This window comes from Rhineura floridana, chromosome 9 (assembly GCF_030035675.1).
Source record: "Rhineura floridana isolate rRhiFlo1 chromosome 9, rRhiFlo1.hap2, whole genome shotgun sequence".
In the NCBI taxonomy this organism is placed as follows: Eukaryota; Metazoa; Chordata; class Lepidosauria; order Squamata; family Rhineuridae; genus Rhineura; species Rhineura floridana.
Genome location: NC_084488.1, coordinates 84,936,087 through 84,956,008, shown reverse-complemented (window position 1 = coordinate 84,956,008; position 19,922 = coordinate 84,936,087). Strand labels below are relative to the sequence as shown.

Sequence of the window (19,922 nt, the reverse complement as noted above, 5' to 3'; positions counted from 1 at the left end):
GACTATACCCTTCTAGCACCCAGTCAAATATTGTCATGTCTCAACAAATCAACTCCTCAGCTTGGTTAGACCTAAAAGAATCAAGCAAAAATTTTAGTGTTAAATGTTAGCTTTGCTTCTTATTTTTATTTTATACTGGTTATGTCTTACATACCCTGTCAGTGATTTACTCAAAGCAGGCAAGATGGCATCCTTATAGGAATTAATTTATCATATACTTAATCAGTCCAGTTTCTATAAAAATTTAGAATCTAGGATTGTCAAGCTATTAAAGGCACAGGAGTATCCTTTGAAGACTACAAGATGACCACTCTTTCAGTTTATTTTACTTTCACACTTTCCCCCACCAGCACCAGCGATCGCACAAAGACCCTGTTGCTCTAAAGTTTACCTTCTATCAAGTGATCACTGCTGGATATCATGCTTCAGCAGAACTTAAGGCTCTTCAGAAAAAATGCCTAGTACCTGGATGGTATGCTACCCATATAGAAAGATGGCTAACTTATTTTCCACCTTACCAGGTAACCAACAGTATACCTTAAAAACTGCTCCATATCCCTTTGAGTTATTCCTTCTCTACCTTGTCGAATGTTGCTCTTCATGGGCTTCCATTTGAATTTAGAATGTTCTTCCCAAACCATCATCTCAGCAATTGTCTGGGGATATCAGAAATAGCAGGAGCTTCTTCACCAAAAGCTACAGGAATAGTATGATAGTTGGTGTGACATACAACAGTATTTTTTTTATTTTAAAGTTCTTTCACTTTCTGCCCCTTCTAACTCCCAATGAGGCCCTAGTACCTGTTAGATGAGGTTTCATGCAATAGGTTACAATCAATCTCCTTATTGCTGTTCTGTGGTCTGCAGCAAAGATGATGTCTGATTCACAGGGTAAGTGACTCGCACTGCTAACTAATGTAGATTTGAGAATGAGGCTGTTTCTCAGCTATCACTTCTCAAATTTGCAGCCCAGCTGTTTTGCCTCCTAGAAATCCTTGCTCAACCATGGTGGTCCTAGAGGATAACAACCAATTAAAATATGGCACACACCCAAAGAACTGAGTTTCCTGTTCTGCTGACAGATATTATGAAAAAGATATGCATACGTGTTTTATATTTTGTTTTTTTCAAAGCTGCATTTGATTGCAGTTTTCAGGGCAAATCATATTCAGTTTCCTATTGGTAGATCTAATTTATCTGGGTCCAGAGCTTTAGTTCTCTGCCATCGCTGGTGTCCCAAGCAGCTTCCAATTTGAATCATTTCAGATTTATTGAGCCATTTATCTCACTTCTAAATTATTAAAGATGGTGATAAATATGAATGGACATTACTGATCCCTCCGGCACCTTTCTTCCTCTTAAAGACTGAGCTTCACATACGTGAAAAAATGTTTGACATATAATGAATTTTAAATGCAATATTCATAGTTGATGTTTTCTCCAGTTACTAATTATTGATGGACAGCAGTTGAGAAATGACCCAGCTATCGTGATGGACGAAGTACAGAAGTTTCTAGGAGTTACTCCTCATTATAATTACTCAGAAGCCCTAACGTAAGTTAATTCAGCAATTTATTTAACACAATATGCATAATAAAAGTAATATAAAAGTAGTAATTGCAAGAAGGAGCCACTTTGGACAATAATATCTCACCTTAACAAGGTGAGATATGAGTGAGCATTTGCCTATACACACAGTTCCTTCACACAAAAGGTAAAGGTAAAGGTGTCCCCGCACTTATAGTGTGAGTCATTTCCGACTCTTAGGGTGACGTCTTGCAACGTTTACTAGGCAGACTGTATATATGGGGTGGGATTGCCAGTTCCTTCCCTGGTCTTTCTTTACCCAAGCTGTAATTAAAATAGAAAGTATCTTAAGTAACCATAGCTTTCCATTTTGTCTGAACCGGGAGGAAACAGTTATCACCTTGGGAATAAGTCAGGATCTTGTATCAACTTCAAATCATGACATAAGACATCCTTATAAATATACCAGCCTCTATATTTGTTTTTGCTAGCCTACTAAGGGGCTAGTAGTGTGTGTTTCCATGCTAGCCGCAGAGAAGGGGAGGGCCCCTTTTCCCTATGCTGTATGATAATCAGCCTCTTAGCAGGCTAACTTTAAAAAAATCCGTTCTAAGTGTGTTAGTAGAGAGGGACAGAGCTGAGGAACTGTGGCTTCCCTTCCTCCTCAGCTAGCACATAAATGAAGCAGACTGCCAGAGGAGGGATAGAGAGATCTATCCTTCCTCCAAGAATCCACTCACTTGGCTGTATGGAATTATGTGCACTTGCCACCTATGACTATTTGTTACTTGCTAAATACAATGATGGTTTAAATTTTTCACTGGTTCCAAACTTTCTGGCTCATTATGTTTTCAATTATGGTTCATTAGAGACTTCTTGGTTTAATTGTGGCTAATGAAAAGGGGCTGCATATGCAGACAAAAGGCTGGTTCGTAAAACATCTTGTCTTGTTAAGTCAAGGCATCTGACTTGACAGATCTGAATAAGCTCACTGTTTCTAATTTTAAGTATCAAATGTGTGTGTTTTAATTTCCATGGTAAAAATATGCACTCACACATGACCTTATGACATCATGATTTTCTTTTGGGGCTGTTAGCCCACCTAATTCACAATAACCCTGTACACAACCACTGGGAATAAAATTATTTCTATAAATCATACTTTGAACATGCAGATGTTTAAAGACACTAGAGATACCAGAAAGACAAAGCAAGAACTGTTTTCTATAAATTGGTTCTGCCTTTTGAATGGGTCAAGAGTGGAATGCCTTTCTACTTCTTTGCTCAGCAGCAAAAGATTTACTATCCATAAGCAGGAAGAACAGAAGCTGCTTTCTTTTTCTTTGGTGGAAAGGCACAACAATGCCGGTGTCAGGAATATAGCACCCACTGTGTATATAATAAATAGTCATGTACACAAACCATTTTGATTCAAACATTTATTCACTTGCCCTTAAAATGAGATTGATAACCTTAGTCTGCTCCTTTGTATGAAATCCCATTGTCTGTTTTCCTAAGTAGCTCTCAAAAAAGAATATAGTGTTCTTTCCCAGACAGTTTTCCGTTTAATGCCTCTTAGTCAATTGTGCTGTTCTTTTTTGTTGAGTATGTGGCAAAACCGACTTTATCTTCTGTGAGATAGTCAAGTGCATTGTAAAGACATAGTGGATCAAATTCACCCCTAGAGTAAATCTATTGTTTTCAGCCTTTTTTTACACCATGGAGCTTAACCTGGATACTGTGAATTATTCCCATCTGCATCTAATTCCAGTGCACGCTTTTCTTTCCTGTCTACTCTAGATTGTAGACAATGATTTGTTAAAAGATTTCTGTTTAAGGGAACACCCTGATATAGATTCCATAAAATTAAGCTCTGAATTAATTCAACCTTGGATGTCCTCCCCGCCCCGCCCCGCCCCGCCAGTTCAGTAAATATCCTTCTTTGTCTAAACCACTAGCATCCAATCTTTTGGCCAAGTGTGCTAAAAATGAAGCCCAGAGTATGAGATAGTGCCACTGTACTGACCACTACAGCATACACAGCATCCCCTCCATGCCTTGGGATAAGGGTGCCCCAAAGTTTAAACCTGGTTTTAAGTTGTTTTAATAACTTTTTTTTAAAAATAGTTTGCTTTACCATATTTTAAATGTTGTATTTTTATCTTTATTTTTTGTTTTGTGACCTACCACCCAGAAAACATTTGGTGGTTGGGTGGCTATATAAATGTAGTAAGTAGTAAGTAAATAAGTTTACAATCTCATGGTTTCTGAGATGGCATCCCAGGGGCTATAGGATTTTGCAGATCACCCTCTCCATGGGTGGAGAAGTAGACCCATGGTCAGAGCAGGAGGTGTGATCACTGAAGCTACCATTGCAGTTTCCACAGCTGTCTCTCCCCTGATGTTAATGGTCTGATAGCAGAGAGGGGTGGGGAAATGCATGTTAGGGCAGATCAGGGGAGGCTTTGAATCTGCTCAATCCAAAGCCTTCCTGTTCCTCCCACATGCCCCTGGAACATGAGGGAGGAAACCGCCAATGGAAAGCAAAAAAAACACCCCCAAAAAACATACACTGCCCCCCCTTTCCATCATGCCAGAGTAAGTTCAGCAGGGTTGTGGATTTGGTGGTTCACCTGCCTCACTAATTCTCTCTCCTGACCCAGTGGGATTGCTCTACTCATAAAAAAATTCAGTAGATAAACAAAGCCCAAAGAATAGTTTGAAACACAGCAGGGAAAAAAGAGAAATAGCCATGGACTCAGCTGCTCTTGTCCAGAATTATAACTAACGCTAATGTATTACATAAAATATTTTAATTTTTTAATAACTTTGCATACATCTATCCTGGAAAGATGATTAGTTCTTATTTCTTTAGGCAGAATTAATTAATTTGCATAAATGTTTTAAGATTTCTGCACTACAAAAGTGAAATGAAAAACCTCAGACTACACAGAAGCAACTTAAGCTGCAGTTCATCCCAAGATGTAGTGAAAGCTACCAACTTGGGCAACTTTAAAAGGAAATTAGACAAAACCATGGCAGATGCTATATATAGCTACTAGCCATGATGGCTATAGATTACATCCAGTATCAGAGGCAGTATATCCATGAATATCAGTTGCTGGGGAGCACAAGCAGGAGAGTGCTATTGTGCTCATATCCTGCTTGAGGGCTTCCCTTAGGCCAGTGTTTCCCAACTAGTGGGCCACCAGATGTTGTTGGACCACAATTCCCATCTTTCCTGACCATTGGCAATGCTGGCTGAGGCTGATGGGAGTTGTGGTCCAACAACATCTGGTGGCCCACTAGTTGGGAAAGCTGCCTTAGGCATTTGGTTGCCTACACTGCTGCACTAGATAAGCCTTTGGTCTTATTCAGCAAGACTATTCTTATGTTCATGTTAAATGTTATTCTTCCCAGAAAATTGGCAGGGATGGCATGAGGAGCAACCATCACATTGGCTCCTTACACAGAACTTGGGTTTTTTGTTATATTTATGGTTTATGAAGTACACTGTAATGACTCTCACACCACAGAGATAATGTTAAGGAAGATCAATCTTCTATAGAAGGATGGGCAGAAACAGCAAAAGAGAACAAATGATATTCATGTTTCTGAGATGTGTTACACATATTAACTTGTTAATGAGATATTGTGTATATATAGTAGCTTCTTTGTGTCTGTAGAGTCCATGTCACCCAAACAGGTTCATGTGAAACTTCCTGTTGATTGATGATCTTTGAGAGATAAGTTGCCCTCTTTGAACAAGCTTCTCCCAAAAAGTCCCATAATGCATTGCAGGGGATCATACAGCACCATTTTTGAAATTCTGCACCACATGAAATTTGGTAAAGGTCCAATGGACATAACAGTCAAATAGATTGTAATTAATTGGCAGATAAAGATATGATGGGAGTGTATTTTTATGTATCAGGAGCTGCATAAAGATGGAAATAAAGAGTAAAAGCCCATATCTATTTGTGCTGATTCATTGCAATCAATTTGACTGCCACTACAGGCACGTATTGCTAAAGTCCCTCCTTCAAGCTTTTCCATGTATCTTGCAAGGGGAGAGGTATGAGCATTGCTTTCTACTCAGTGTTGTCACACTTATTTTTAGTTTGTAGAGAGAACAGGAAATTTATTGCTTGGCTTTTGCCTATGTTTTTCTCGTGTTGGCTGCTTTTTCTTGCTCTTCCCTTTCCCAACTGCAGGCAAAAGCAGCTGGTATCAACAGAAAAAGGTGAATAACCAGTTAGTGACTTTCTTGTTCTTTCTGCCATGTAGACTGCTATTAAAATGGTGAGTGCACAGTGGTGGCAGCTTTCTTTGAGGGAGCAGCAAGGAAGTGCTTCAGCATCATGTGGTTTCAGTGGCTGTGGCCTGTATTAATGATGCTTCATTTAGAGGCCAACATATGAACTAGGTCTCAGTTTACACAGATAAGTCAAAAATGCAGTACAGCTTGTATTTCACATTTTTTTTCATACTCGGAATGACATGCTGTTCATTGTGTGTCTAAAGGTATTGTATGTTTCAGGTTTGACTCGCACAAAGGCTTCTGGTGTCAACTCCTGGAAGAAGGAAAAACAAAATGTCTTGGAAAGAGCAAAGGCAGAAAGTACCCTCCAATGGATTCTGAGGTAAACTCTGCTCATCAGATATGCTATGGATAAGATCCAGCCAAAGATAACACACTTCTGATTTCACAGGGAGAAAATTTAAGTTCATACTTAACTTTTCCCTTAAATAAATGGGACTTAAACATGTGTTACTTAAATTTGATTCCATCCAGTATGTCATTTACTTAATTTACAATCCATCCATATGGACTGTGGTAAAAATTAATAGGTTTTTTTATTTAGAACTAAGCCTCTCTCCCCCTGATAAAGGGCAGTCCATCTCCTGATCAGGTTTGCACAAATTAATGATGATAAGGCTATAAACTGGCTACTAACCATGACCTCCACTGCTGGAGGCAGTATGCTTCTGAATACCAGTTGCTAGAAACCACATGAAGGAAGAGAGCTGTTGCATTCAGGTCCTGATTGCGGGCTTCCCACAGGCATCTGGTTGGCCACTGTGAGAAGAAGATGCTGGACTAGATGAGCCATTGGCCTGATCCAGCAGTGCTCTTCTTATGTTCTTAGGAAGCACTCTTCATCCCATATGCATACTGCTAATTGTAAATATGCTATATTTGCAAATAATTGGATAAGTTCTCATTTATTCCTAAATAATGAAAGCATGATCAGTGAGGAAAAAATATCCTTTTTATTAAGTCCCACAAATATAGTTTCGCAGTAAATCTCACTATTGTATAATTTAGAAAGTATCTTATACAATATCACATAATATTGATAGACAAAACAGGATGGATCTAGGAGTATAGGAAATACACTGAAATTCTCCCACATGATGCTCTAAAACTATATTAGGATGTAGGCAATCAAGCTAGATCTATTATTTTACCACTCTTGAACTAGCCTAGTGATATGGTCAAAAGATTTGTGATTGTTTAGAACAGGTAGTCAATATGGGGCCCTCCAGATGTTGTTGAACTAAGTTCTAGTCATTCCTTGGCCTTTGGCCATGATAGCTGAGACTGATGTGAGTTTTAGTCAACAACTTCTGGAGGTCATTACATCACAACTCCTAGTTTAGGACTAATGAATCCAGGATCAGTGAAGTATATACTGAAGCATCACATTATATAGTATGATACCACAGACACACAATCACACAATTAAATTCTACATTAATTAATCAAAATGGCTACTACCATCAGTTTCTATGCTCTTCAGTTCACTATTGCAGGTTAAATTTCCTCTTCATCTATCAGGTGCGTACTCAAGATAATCAAATAAGAATGACTTAGTTTTGAAGCTCTCTGCATTCATAATCAGGAAAGGTAGAGAAAAGGTGATGGGGGATTAAGGGTGCACTCTGAGAACAAAAACATGATCCTTTCAAATGGGAGAACTTGTGGCCCTCCATTTGGTGCAGTATCCCACGAAGTAGTTCCATTGTGCAGCCAGAAGTACTTGTGCCAAAGGAACCTCCTTTCCGTTTCCTCTTCCCCGTGCCCCTAAATCTGTACTGGGTTTTCCCCAAACTCTCTGGAGCAGATTTTTGGGTGTGTACAGGGAGAGGAGTCTGAGGGGAAGTTTGGTTGCACTAACAGAAATCCTTATGTTGATGGAACTACTTCATTGGATACCACCCTTGGACTCCAACTCCCGCCGCCATCCTGGCAATGGTCAGGGGCTATTGTAGTTCAGCTGCATCTCAAGGACCACAGGAGGTTCCCACCCCTCTGAGCTCCAGGGCCAGCATAGTCTGTTCCCTGTTTGGGGGAGAATGTCAGGGAACTAGTGGGGGATGTAGAACCTGGAACATGTTTTTTGCCCTCTCTGACATCAGAGCTTTGACACTGGAGGGGCACCAGCTGCAGACCTTTCTGTAGTCTCACAGAGAAGGAGGCATAGCAGGTTGGCTCTGTCTCTCCTAAAGGTAGATTTGACAAACCCTATGGCCCCTAGAACTCCCTTCCAGAGATCAGAGGATTGCAGCCTTAACCTTTCTGAAAAAGCTCCACAAGTGTAGCCATTAGTGGGAATGGAAAAGGAAGCTGTGTGTGCAGGAACCATTTCTGCTTTCTGGTGTGTGGTGTCACAAAATGGATAAAAATGGCTGTTTTAAATTATTCATTTGCTGATAGTTTTACAAAACATATTTAGATTTACAAAAAAAGAGAGGATTAGACAGTTCAGATCCAAATAAAGTAAATGGGAAGACAAAGACAAAAATACTAGTATTTCCCCAAATAAAATGTCGGCTTTTGTATCCATCAGTGCAGGGTTTTTCTGTCAAGCTACTACAGAGATCACAATGTGGAACTGTCAAAGCTTCTACACAAATTGGGACAACCCCTTCCATCGTGGCTGAGACAGGAGCTACAAAAAGTGAGATAGCACTGGGGAAAAGCTTCTAAAGAGAGCTTTTCTTCACTTCAAATATAATAAAGTCTCCAGTAGCTACGAGAAAGCTTGTTGGGAAATACATCACTTCAAAAGAGAACAAAAGACTGAGGTTTGAACCATAGACTGGCAAGTAGACTGTAAAGGTGTGTGCACATGTCTCTGGAGGTACATAGTATTTCATAACAATTTCTGGGTTCATGGAGATATAGGGAAGGACATTCTGGACCAGCCACATTAAAATGTGAGCTGCATAATGGCACAGTAGTGCTCATGTAGTTCCCATTCATTTCTGTGGGGCTGTCACAAGAAAATTTCTAGTGGATTGTGCCTGCAGACTGCTGTGCAAACATGGAAATAAATAGCAACTGGCCTAGATTTCAAAAGCAACAATATACAACTGTACAAAATCACAATATTTACAAATTTATATATTATATTCATATCAGTTTAAGAATATTGTGTCTCATGTCAGTTTTGTAACCCACTGTCTGCCTGCTTAGTTTTCTAATTGTTTGATTACAATGCTGTGTCTTATTTTTTAATGAGAAATATGTAGCACAAAATGCCATGTGTACTCCCCACTTAATCTGATTTCTAAACATTGAACTGGATTTTTAAAGTCACAGTATATGTTATTTACTGTACACAACTGATGAGAAAATGTGCCATACTACTGCAAGAAGTGATATTACGTATCTAAGTTGAATGGCTGAACCCTTACATCCCAATTCATTGAACTGGGAGTTGCTGTAGCATTGTAGAACCTGTCCCTTCCTGAACAGATGACTGCTAGAAGTCAGGAAGGTGTGACTAAACTGATTCTCCATTGACTCTGCAATGGTTTCTATACTCCACTTGTATATTTCTAGATCAGGGCCAGAACTGCACATCCGACCAGGGTGCCTAAGTACATAAGATTTCCCCAAATACAGAAGTTTCCTCCTAATCACAGTTCTGACGCATTCTAGTAACCTTCACTAGAAGGGTCAGTAACAAGACTTTGGTATAGTTTACAAGATTTTGATAATTTTGTTGTATACCACAAAAGAACCTTTAGGTTGTGCAAATGAACAAAATAGATTCTAGATTTTTATGAAACAAAGAATTCTGAAAGAATAAAATCCAAACTTATGAAAGTTTTCTACATTTACAGGAATAAAAAAGCACTATGTCAGGGCAATACTTGCAATTTTTATTTACCATAATTTTTGGTCACTCTTTTGCCTCTACCTAAGCTGAGCTTTTTCTGGCGGGGGAGATTCTCTCCACTAATTGCCTGGAATTGGAAAGATTCCACTGACAGATTCAGTAGTGATACATCATCTGCTGGGAGGAAGGGTGGGATACAAATTAAATAATAATAGATAAATAAATAAATCAGGGGGGAAATGGTAGTGCCACACTCAAATCTGATTTGTCTTATTTATACTATTACTTGTTCTCCATGTTTTGGGCTTCTTAGGCACTATATCATGGACTACTTCAGTATTTTTAGACCTAAAAGGTTCACATGCCTAGGAAAGGCATTTTAGGGAATATTTGCAATTAAGTTAATAAAACAAGGTAATAAGAAATTAAATTTAAACAAAGAACATTATGTTGTTGGTCTCAAAAAAAAGTATGAAAACCTAATTTTAGAAGTGGATGATGAAATTTCTGAAAGCATGTAGCTTTGATTATTAATATTTTGCAAGACTATAATGACTAAATGTGTACAAAAACTAGACAATATTATGAGCCAAATTTGCTTCATTGACATTTGGTTCAGGGTGCTTCAAAAGTATATGGCTAGATCTCTAACCAATATACTAAAATACTAGAAACAAGACAATAATTATATACCATCATTTTTAATACAGTTTACTGTATATAGCATAGTACAGCCAAAGTTAAGCATTTTTCAGTCCCAATTATCTGAATGGAAAAGCTATTCACATGCTTAAATGTCCTTGGAGTTCTCAGTTTAGGAAGCACCTCATGGATAAGGAGACCTCTTTAGCCATTAACTCTTTTCCTTTTTTTTTAAATGCACCAATAAACTGAGTGAAAAGTACCCCTTTATTCCATATGGAAATAACAAGAACTCAAATTGTATCTCTGCCATTACCACTTTATAGATAAATGTAAAATTGTGCTTGGACAGCCATATGTATCCTTTATGAAGGATTCTCTGCAGAAGAGTAGTCACTTTGTTCCTTATCCTGTCATACCAAGCTATAAAAGCTTCCTGTAAGGCACTGGTTTTCAAACTTTTGTTTCCTTCTAATAAAAGATTTCCTCAAATAAAAGATTATGGCAGACAAGCATCCTTGAAAGATAGTTTGCTCGCCACATCCAATCTTCCCCTGCAAGTATAGATGTTGGGGATTATTAGGTGTGTTCTATATAATGCTCTCATTTCATATGAGTGGCATGGTGAGACCTAATAGATCTTGTGAGCACCTGCTGAGTGTGCATCTAGAGTATACCCATATGTATTTTGCAAAATGTAGAGGTTCTATGGCAAACACAGAGGTTCCTCAGCAAACGCCATGATGTACTGAATATTCCCTGAAAATTACTAGTTTTAGGCTGCAATCCTATATCCACTTACCTGTAACTCTCAATGGATTTACTTTTGATTAAACATGTATAGGATTGTGCTGCAAAGCATCCAAAAATCCAGACAGGTATTTTATACTTACTATTTGTTTAAATGACTGCACAAGCAAATGACAGAATAAATTTCAGCATAAATCTTTACTGATTTACTTTAACATATTTCTTGTGAAAACTCATGGAAGTGACTTTGAAAGTTAGCTGTCTGAAATAGTTGTGCCAGTAAAAATCAATAGTGTGATTATTTGCAAGAAATAATTATTAAAGAGAGACAAACTTAAAGGGAAATGAACAATGAAATAAATCAAGTAATCCATGCAAATACACATAGTTCTCCTGCAGTATTTGCCCAGTTCTTCTACACATGAGAAAATGAAGAGTGGAACTAATCTTCAAAATATATTGTACAGAATGATTATCCTTATTATGGCTGAAAAATGTGAAGCTTCCTCAGGAAGAATAAAATAGATATTTCAGTGTTTATAGATGTAATATTCTTCTCATTCACATTGAATGAAAATTGCTGGAAATGTTTTTCTCAAATTTTTTTAAAAATAAAATAAAACCAGACATTATTCTGATAGTGGCATGATTTCTGCTGTGCAACAATAAACTCTGATAAGAAAACATCCTTACCTCGTGGTAGTGACTTTACTCTAATGCAAATTATTTTACTATTTCTCCAGCACTTATGGGATCTTGACATCAAGTAATAACATATTCCAGAAACCAAGCTGCCTGACAGATATGGTTTTTTTAAAAAAAGCTGCCTGCTGTTTCCATGTGGATAACATTATTCTGTGTGGCTGCTTGTTTTACTGCCTTGTCACTTTGTTTATAATCTCCAATGGCAGAATTTTTCAAGTGTGCTACAGTTACTCATCCATAGTATTACAATAAAGAGAAGCAATAGAGAAGCCTATAAAAGGTACTTTGAACAATCATGTGCCATACCAAAAATAGCCTAGCGTTTTTACACTATTAAAACTGAGGGGTAGAACAGCTTGGTGCTGTCTAAACAGTTTCAGTTTAGACAGGCCCACATAGGAAACAATCACAGCTCAGTAGCAGAACAAATGCAAAAAGTTCCATCTCCAGTTAAAAGATCTCAGGCTAGAACTAGACATCAAAACAATAGATGTATGACTGCTGTTGAAAACCAACACCTCTAGTAACATCTAGTAAAATCAAATATGTGACATTATGTCACTACACTGAACGTTATTGCCAGCCCCTACCCCACTTTATTGGCTACCAGTTGCAGAGGCAAGATGTTTGCAGCACAGTGACATTCCATATCCTGGAGAATCAGAAGACATGGGGCTACTATTCTTAGGTTGTATTTCTAAAACATCTAGTTCTGCCCTCAGACAGCAAGACTGGGAAAGATCTCTGTCTCGTGAGGGCTACTACCAATCAGAGTCATCAGGGTAATATGGACAAATGGTCCAACAGGCAGACTGATCAAACTGAGGTTCCAATATTACAAAGTTATGTGCACAGATGAAGAACTGCCACCTCTATATAGCTAAATTAGCAAACCCACCTGGATATATCAGTCCAAGAATTTTTTACACAATTTATTACTGATATTCATATACTAGAAGAAGCAGTCCATAGCACAGCTGGAGATCTGCCATTGTTTGATCTACACTGATCCACTGCCTGGGCCTTTCATGCAAAATCTTGTAGCTTGTGCATATTTTGCCCATCTTAATAGCCATTGTTTTATTTTTCCTCTTTTATTTTATTTATTTATTTATGTCTCTCCTTGGGTTCTTCTAGAAAGCCCAGCTCAAACTGTATTAAATTGTAAATAAAGATACTCATGCAATTCCCATACAAATTCACTGATTTCCAAGGATCTTTGTTAAACCAAGTACTGGTGTTTGGGGCTCCCATCATCAGTGTTGCAGTTCAGGTTTGTATTTATTTAAAATGCAATGGAACAAAATCCTTATGGCAAAAGTGAAAAATCAGAAGCTTAGACAACATCAATCACACTATCTTTCTTGGAAATAGAATAATCAAGCATACCATCTTTCAAAATGATTAACACCTCACAAACCTCCCTTGCTCTGGACTACTTTTTTGCTCTGGAGTAGTTGTTTTTTCAAGTTATAATCAAGAATGAAAAATTGAGTGAGCCCTTTTGGCCTGTATTTTATTTCCCTAACCTGTTTAATTAGAGCAGAAATAGTTTAGTTATGGCCCTCCAAGTGTTGTTGGACTACAACTCTTATCATCCCTAACCACTGGCCATACTGGCAGTACAGGAAACTAAAGAAAGTAGCTGCCAAGAATCTTTTAAGTTATGTAGGTTAAATTTTGATTTACTTCACTATATGCAGGCAAAACTAAACTCTTCCTGTTTCTGTCAGCAGCACAGTTCAGCCTGAATGCAGAACCTCCTACCTCACACAACCTAAGTTCTTGTTCACATTAACTTGCGCTTTTCAACAAACACTCATTGTACTCTATTCCTCCACAGCTCCTTTCATCCACTCAAGAGGCATGAGAGTGTGAAAATAAAGAAGTGGAGAAGCAAGACATAAGATAGTTGGCTGCATCTTCACGCAGGCAGTTGGAAGCTTTTAAAGGAATAGGTGCCATTTTCAGATGACAATCTGGTAAATTTAGATAGTCCTAATGAACCAATGTTTAGAATTTGGAAAGCTACAGTGGAGGGATGCTGGCCTGAGTAACGCTAGTGGAAATACACCTTTGATATAACTAAGAGATCTGGAAATAGACAAGGGACACTCTTAGCTCTTTTCATTTGATGCATAAATTGTCTTTGTAAAACTTACATTGGCCAGAAGACAGTGGAGGCAGATTTCTCGGTCCCTACTGCTGGCCACCTAGTTTGGTGCTATGGGAGTGCTACTGCTACTATTTTGCTGCTGCAGGAAAGTGGCACTCCTGCAGGGCTTTCCAGTAGCACCCATTCCATAATGCACTTTGAGGAAAGGTCATTCCTTAGAATGCAGCATTCCAATCTAGGGTTCTTCCTCAGAGCAAGGCATCGTCAGCAGGAGACTGTTGCCCATGCACTGATAACCTCCAGGCTGGATTACTGTAATGCACTCTATGCAGGGCCCTTGAGGTTGGTCTGGAAGCTGCAGCTGGTACAAAATGTGGTGGTGCGACTGCTCACTGGAGTAGGGTATCGCCAATATGATGTTTTACAGTGTTTTTAATGCTTTTGTTTGCTGCCTTGGGATCCTACTGGGAGGAAGGGCAGGATATAAATTTAATAAATAATAATAAAACATGTTACCCCACTGCTGAAAGAACTGCACTGGCTGCTCATTAGCTACTGGGCCATGTTCAAGGTTCTGGTTTTGGTATACAAAGCCCTACACAGCTTGGGACCAGGACGCCTGAAAGATTGCCTTACTCCTTATATACCCAGTCGATCACAGCTCTGCAGGTGCAGACCTCCTGTAGATGCCATCTTACCAGGAGTTCCATTCCGCACAAATTAGGAAGCAGACTGTTAGTGTTGTAGCACTGACACTTTGGAATTCCCTCCCCTTGTAAAGATTATACAGGCATGATCTCTGTTATCTGCTCAGTGCCTACTGAAGACCTTCCTCTTTCAACCAGTCTTTGAAGTAGAGACTGTCTCCCAGTCTGTGTTGGAACTGCTTTTTAAGATGTTTTTAAAGCTGTTTTTTAAAGCTGTTTTTATGATGTTTTGATTTAATATGTATTTAAATATGTTTTGTTTTAATGTGTTTTAAAGTTTTGTTTTTAAGATGTTTTAGAATGCTTTTAGTTTTTGACTGTCGCTCTGGGCTTCTTCTGGGGGGAATGGTGGGATATAGATTTAATAAATAAATAAAATATTAGCAGTGGCAAAAATAAAAGGGGAGGAGGTGGTCAGTGAACAGGTATGGCACAAAGGGAAGTGGTGATAGCTCTCTTCAGGCAGCAAATTGTTCTGTTAAGCATTCTCTCACAAAAGGGATCACTCATACTGAAGCCTATCAGAAACCTGTTCTGGAATTGGCTGGGACAGTAGTTAAAAGCTGCATTCAACATTCAGCTAAGACTATCTGGCAGGCTATTCCATATGAAGAAGTCAAGAATAAGCACAACTTGAAGTATACACGTGACTATACTCCTTGTTCAAAATGTATGTTGCAATTGCCATCCCAACTGTCTGAAACACAATCTGTGTCCAAGCCTTCAACATCACTAGTATCAGAAGCGATGAAATATGTTCCTGAAAATCTGAAGTGAACTAACAAAACCTTAGACTTGCTTCAAATTGTTCTCAAAGTGAAACATTAAAACTTGGATAAATGGTTCAACATTAAACAAAGACAAATAACAACAAATAAAGCTACAACTTTTTTATGTGTATTCCAGAGATTATAGCTGGACTGCAGCACACAATGTGACTACAAGTATGGAACAAAGCTTTAAAATTCTCTCATGTTTACAGTGCTGTGCTTCCAATATCAATAGCAATGAAAGCACAAACTGAAACTATCTCACCTGCTTCTCAACCTTTCAGAAATCCTCTACAAATTATAATTATCAGTCCTGTTATTAAAGAATTTGGTCACAATCCAGCAGTCTGGAAAGCTATGAAATGTGCAGGAAGTCCCTTTCTGGCCTTGGAGTAATATAAATACTGCTCAAAATTCTGAAAAAATCATATACATTTGGATTGATTTATATATTAATTACTTAAATATAATCAGACTCAATATGTAAAAGATGGAACATTTGAACTTACCTTTCTCTACTGCCAGGCTTCAGTAATTCTGTTCATTATTACTTAATGTGGTACCTCCTTCTTGTGAGTATGTCAATAGCCAGATTTCCAACTCTGAAGTTGAAGAGGTAGCCAGAGATCCCCTGGCAGTTGTGCAAGATTCTCGCCATCTCCCTAACTGAGAGAAAAGCTGGGGTTTGTTTGGCAACTGCATGGCCAAGGCATCTGGAGAGTCTTCCCCGCATGGAACTAAAGTGGCAATCCTTCCTTCCTATCCTCACCCCCACCACTATACAGTAAAGGAAAGGCACAGGAGCAGGATGTGTGTGTTGGACCTTCCTACCTGTTGGTCCTTAGGCCACGTTCAAGCAGGGATACTCTTCAATTTGTATGCCACTTTTCCACATCAACATGCCCAAAGCAGCTCACAACACAAGAGCAAAGAACACGTATCAGTACATCATTAAAGTCTAATGCAAATTCATTTCAAAATAATATGACAATGCAAATAAATAAGTTCATTTTGATAATGTGGGCATTCTGACATTTTAAATTTATTGTAAAATAAACTATCGTTAAAACACATTAATTTTTATCAGTTGGTTAAAATATATAAACGGTCAGATCTATATGCAGGTACAGCAGTCCACAAACCTGCCCTAGCCATGACAGCTGTGGTTGGGGTCTGAAGCTGTTCATATCGCCTAAGATGGAGGAGACATATATTTCTCTCCCTTTCTCTCTCTCTCTCTCTCACACACACCCCTTGTACTCACCAGCTAATGTAAATCAAGCCCAACCATATAGTTAAACACACACTTGTCAACCCCCTGCCGCCTTCTAACATCTCTCCTAGTTTTTGTTTGTGTTTTATCCAAAGCATTATATATTCTACTCACTTGTCCTTCCCTCCTGAATGCCAAGCAGGGGATGGTGCTGGATGTTTCTGTGTAAAGGCACTGAAGACACCTTTAAGAGGGGACGCCCAACTTACAACTTTCTCCTTCAAGTAGTGGTGACCAATCTGGTATGTTCCTCTTCCCAATGTAACACACCCTTCCCCATGGGAAATCACATGGGACTTGCCGGGGGGGGGGGGGAGGGGAGCATGACTAGCAAAATATTGTACATTTTTATCATAATCATTACTTCCTTTCATACATGTAAGAATGTATACATAATTAGACAGTTAATAAACAAAAGCAACTGCATTATTAAGCTAGGTATTGTTAAAACTGTCCCCCTAACATTTGGTCAAATCTATAAAACAAAAGCACCACCCAGTGGCCAAATTGATTTGTACCATGTTTGCTACCTTCAGTATTTACCAGATTGTAATGTTAAGTAGAGGAGCACTCACCAATCACTGTTAATTTGTTTGAATGTATACCGTATCCTGAAAGTACAGTTTTCTTTTTAGTGGTGCATAGTGTGTGAGACTATACTGCTATGGACATTCCTACTGTTTCACATCACACAGACTATTTTTTCTGCTGAAAAGGATTCACCTGGCTCCATGTCTATTGCTTAATTCACTAGATCACACTGGCTCCTATAAAATGAAATTGTCTTTGATCTGTTCTTAAGAAATCCATTTTGGAAACCAGTAACAATTGTTCTACAAAGGGTTTCTTTACAAATGGCTTTATGATTTGTTCTAATTAATTCTGAATAACTACTAACACACTCGTACACACAGGCATGGGTATGTGTTTATTCCTACTGAGAATTGGCCCACTGAAGCTAGTAGAGAAATGAATTTAGGCTTATTTAGTCTTGTCTATTAACTTCAACTCTAGCACTGAATACCACCCCAGCTCGGTATCTGTTCACCTAATGTACATGTTGCTTTAGGGATAAGATTGCTGTCGTAATACCAGCTGCTCACAAATCAACCTACCTATTCTCTACACCTCAGGGCCTCTTCTGCGCTAGTGTTGTCACTACTGGTTCTTTGACTAAGGAAGGTGGTTAGTCTGTTCTCAGTCTTAAAAAAGTTTATTCCTACCGGTAATAGTTATAGTTTCAAAGAGCTCAATAAACCTACTAGTTTATTTGATTTAATCTTTGTTGCAGGTTCCAGTTGTGGACTCTCTAGTTGAAACATCCAGAGACTGAACTAAAACGCAGTTAAGAAAACGAACTATTACGAACCCGTCTACTCCTCTACTACTACTGTACAACGGAAGGCGGGAGAATAAGAGCGCGCGCAACGCCCCAACGCCCCTCCCTCGAGCCATCCCTGATCCCTGCGAAGGGGCGGGGACTTTTGCCCAATATAAAAGCGCTCGCGAGGGACGCGCTTCCTTCTTTTCGAGTGCGACTTGGAGGTAGCTGTGTCTTGGTTGAGGGGAGGAAGAGCGAGGGGGCGGCAGACGGATGCTGCTATCGGTCTGACTGGCTTCCACTTGTCCTCAGTACGCGCTGTAACCAGCTAGAGTACAATCAGTAGTCTATTTTAGCAAAAGGGAGGTTCTTCGTCTCGGAGCTTGAGGTGCTTCTAGAGGCCTCAGAGAGCCAAGCGCGTCTGTCGCACTTGCGCGCTGAGGAGGGAGGGGAATCCGTTGAGATGGCAAGTATATCGGGAAAACGGCAAATAACTGTTAGGCCGCCTAGGTAAAGAGAGCTTAGAATGCGGTTATGGGGAGGGGGATACAGAAACCTAGAGACACGGAACAGGCGGAGCCAAACGCCCCTACAGGTAGGACAGACGTTGAGGGGTGCGGGGGGACTGATCCTGAGGCGGTGAGAGTCGCCTTTGCGGTATGGCGTCATTTTCAAGCGCTTTAATCGAGGGAAGAGGAGGTAAATAATTGCTCCTTCCTCACGACTGGTGCGCCCGCTGGAGCTGTTGGGTAAAGAGCGCATGGCTTCGGGGTGGGTGGGGTTGACTCCATGTTTCCATGGGACCTGCCAACGTGGCAGCATCCCTTCCTACTCATGGTAGAGGAACCGTCACCTTGCCTTTTGGCATAGCTCCCACCATTTAATTGGGGCGAGACTCTGACTTGGGCAAGTAACAGTGTACATTTGGCAAGACACCGAGAGCGCAGGCATCGTGGCCTGGGTTGAAGGATGGTCATGTTCATACAACCAGTTGGGAGCAAGTTAAGATTTCCTACCTACTGTTTTGTAAATATACCAACATGTTCGACCTAAAAACTTACAGTGAGAGTAAACTAAAACTATTTTTCATGTATAAAATTTTGCTTTTTGATATTGCTTGCAAAGTGCTGAAAACTTATATGTTTATATATATAAAATATAATGCTGAGTACGCGTGCTGTGTAAGCCATAATGAAGGGTATGGATTTGGAGTGACCTTGTGGTCTGTAAGGAGTTGCTGCTGTTTAAGCCTGCTGTCAACTGCAGTTATTATTTCTGTGGGACTAGCCTTTACAAAGAAGTAAAACCAAAACTTTTTCAACAAAATGGAATTATGCTCTTGGAGTGACCTCTCAAGGCCATTCTTACAAATTATTCTAAAAGCCCCCTTTAGAACCAGCAATGCATTTGAAAGCTCATAACTGAGAAGTCATGCATGATGTCTTCTGCTTAATGTCCTTGTGAGGTCAGCTGCTTGATCTCTTTTGAGTGTCACTATTGTCAATACCATGTGCATGGCAATACTAAAAGATAACTTGACTGTGTATATATATGGCAGTATTCTCTAACACTTTTACTTACCATTATTTTCCTTTCTTAATCTTTAAAATGAATTGCAATAACAATCTTAGTTAATTTTGTTTTTCAAATATAATGTGAAAAATACAATACATAGAAATCACATTGTTTTGACAAACTGTAAAACTTAGCCTTCTGTTTTTCTTTTACAGAATAAATGTGCTTCCAGCTGAGTTTGAACATTGGCACTAGACATGACAGTTGGTTCTTCTGAAAACGTGCATGTATTAAGAGGGGAGTGGTGAAATGCTTGCACTCTTCTCAGTCTGTTATAACAATCAACATAAATAACTAAAGTGCCTGAAACTATGACTGTGTATCAATTTGTTATGGCTTGGATATATTAAAATACAAATGGAGAAATATTTTTACTCTGCCTTGTAAAGTTCAAGTGGTTTGTAC

General features: G+C 39.1%; 1 protein-coding gene, 1 long non-coding RNA gene and 1 other non-coding gene across 6 annotated transcripts in view; all 3 read left to right on the top strand.

Moving 5' to 3' along the window:
* The window catches only part of LOC133364519 (bifunctional heparan sulfate N-deacetylase/N-sulfotransferase 3), a 127,308-nt gene extending 115,572 nt beyond the window's left edge, over positions 1-11,736 (top strand). For 3 of the 4 annotated variants that reach the window (XM_061585270.1, XM_061585272.1, XM_061585269.1), the window contains 4 exons: positions 351-521; positions 1,444-1,553; positions 6,067-6,169; positions 8,386-11,736. In XM_061585270.1, the coding sequence (XP_061441254.1) occupies positions 351-521; positions 1,444-1,553; positions 6,067-6,169; positions 8,386-8,520 (519 nt within the window). In that variant the 3' untranslated portion in view covers positions 8,521-11,736. Of the gene's footprint in view, positions 1-350; positions 522-1,443; positions 1,554-6,066; positions 6,170-8,380 lie in introns of all 4 variants that reach the window. The other variant, XM_061585271.1, reaches the window with a different exon arrangement.
* A 6,170-nt stretch (positions 11,737-17,906) lies between these two features.
* Positions 17,907-19,905, top strand: LOC133364522 (uncharacterized). The gene is made up of 2 exons (XR_009757966.1): positions 17,907-18,537; positions 19,673-19,905. It is a non-coding gene; the product is annotated as an uncharacterized LOC133364522 (long non-coding RNA).
* LOC133364714 (small nucleolar RNA SNORA24) lies at positions 18,728-18,861 on the top strand. The gene has a single exon (XR_009758013.1). It is a non-coding gene; the product is annotated as a small nucleolar RNA SNORA24 (small nucleolar RNA).
* Positions 19,906-19,922: the final 17 nt, after the last annotated feature.